Source organism: Bison bison, unplaced genomic scaffold, assembly GCF_000754665.1.
Source record: "Bison bison bison isolate TAMUID 2011002044 unplaced genomic scaffold, Bison_UMD1.0 scf7180017864377, whole genome shotgun sequence".
Taxonomy (NCBI): Eukaryota; Metazoa; Chordata; class Mammalia; order Artiodactyla; family Bovidae; genus Bison; species Bison bison.
The window spans coordinates 2,405,280-2,406,681 of NW_011494949.1; the positions used below are offsets into that span (position 1 = coordinate 2,405,280).

At 57.2% G+C, this 1,402-nt stretch overlaps 1 protein-coding gene across 1 annotated transcript in view; it reads left to right on the plus strand.

Annotated features, from left to right (window-relative positions):
* The window catches only part of IRX1 (iroquois homeobox 1), a 7,586-nt gene extending 6,539 nt beyond the window's left edge, over positions 1 to 1,047 (plus strand). Inside the window, exons 3-4 of the mRNA XM_010857144.1 lie at positions 35 to 129; positions 983 to 1,047. Coding sequence (XP_010855446.1) covers positions 35 to 129; positions 983 to 1,047 — 160 coding nt within the window. The remainder of the gene's footprint in view (positions 1 to 34; positions 130 to 982) is intronic.
* The last annotated feature ends 355 nt before the right edge of the window (positions 1,048 to 1,402 follow it).

Here is a 1,402-nt window from a genome sequence, read left to right on the forward strand (position 1 = left end):
GAAGTCGAGGACTCCCATCCATCGCTTTCTGCAGAAAGGGGCTCCTCCGACCCGAGCTCCGCATCCAGGCAGCCCGGCCGGCCTGTGCCCGAGGCTCGGTGGCTGTCACCGTGCTCCGGGTGACTATCGGTTCGGTAAATGCCCCCACCACATGCTTGTGTCTTCCCCCCCCGCCCCCGCCCCTTCCTGTATATAGAGTGATTTCAGATTGTAAATAGCGCGTCAGCGAACTTGTCTAAATCATATATTTTTGTCTAATAAACTAAGCGAAATGGTGGCCCCTGCTCCTGCTGCTGTGTGTGGCTGGGCGTCGCCGCGGGCGTCCTCAACCCTGGAATCCGAAATCCTGGCGGGGGGCTTCTACTCCCCCTGCCTGGGGAAAGGGGCTCCTGGGGAGTTTCCGCCCCTGAAGGCCGGTGTTTCTCAGCCTTTCCGCTGTTGTTGAATTTGTTAATGTTGTTACCAGGGCAGTTTCTGGTTGGCAGTTCAGTTCCTTGCAACTCTTACAGATTTATCTGGGCATGCCTTTCTCAGGACATAAATGAGTTCGGTTTTAGGCAGTTTATAAAACGATTTTTTTTTTTAAGTGGGAAACGATGGGCCGGGGGAATGAAAAGAATTTTCAATCCTGTCCCCAAAGGAGAACTTCTATTTGAAATCAATTTATAACCAGTTGTCTGAGCGGTGCACTGCGGCGTCGGGGTGTTTCGTGGGTAGAATGAGGACATAATGGAGTATGAAATTTTGCTTTCAGTTTATTTTTTAGTTATTTGGCTAAATCACACTCGGATAAATTGGAAGTTTCTTTTTTTTTTAAACACTCCTGCTGACAGGCCAGGGATGCAGCTAGGTAGTTCTCTGGGCTTGAGCAAGGGGGCTGCTATAATGGCGGCGGGGGGGGACAGTGACAAAGAGGGCAGCGGGCTTTGGTCTCCATGGGACGCCCCTTTAAACCCAGGGGCCCTGCCGTGGGCACACCCAGGGAGCCGAGGAGCCGGTATCGCCCAGATGGCCGCCGCGCTTGGGAGGCAGCCGGAGCGATGGTAGGAGACAAAGCGGGTGGAGCGCGGACGCGCGGCTGAGAGCCGGCCGGGCGCCTGCGGGGACCGCAGCGGTCAGGACTGGGGCGCTCAGAGCAGGGCGCGCAACCTGCGCTTCCAGAGGGTGCCGGACACTCGGCATTGAATTCGTTAGCGCTGAGAAAGCAAACGTTTATAAAACCGCCCGCGAGGATGGAGGGAGGCCGCGGGGTTAGCCGTCCGCCTGGGGCCAAGGCCGAGTCCCTGGTGCCGAGCTGGACATTTCCGACCCCCAGCCCAGCCTCCATAGTCGTCCTGGAGACTTCCAGGACCCGCTGTCCCCGGGGGCTACTTTCCTCCGCGCGGATCGCGGCTGAGGGGAC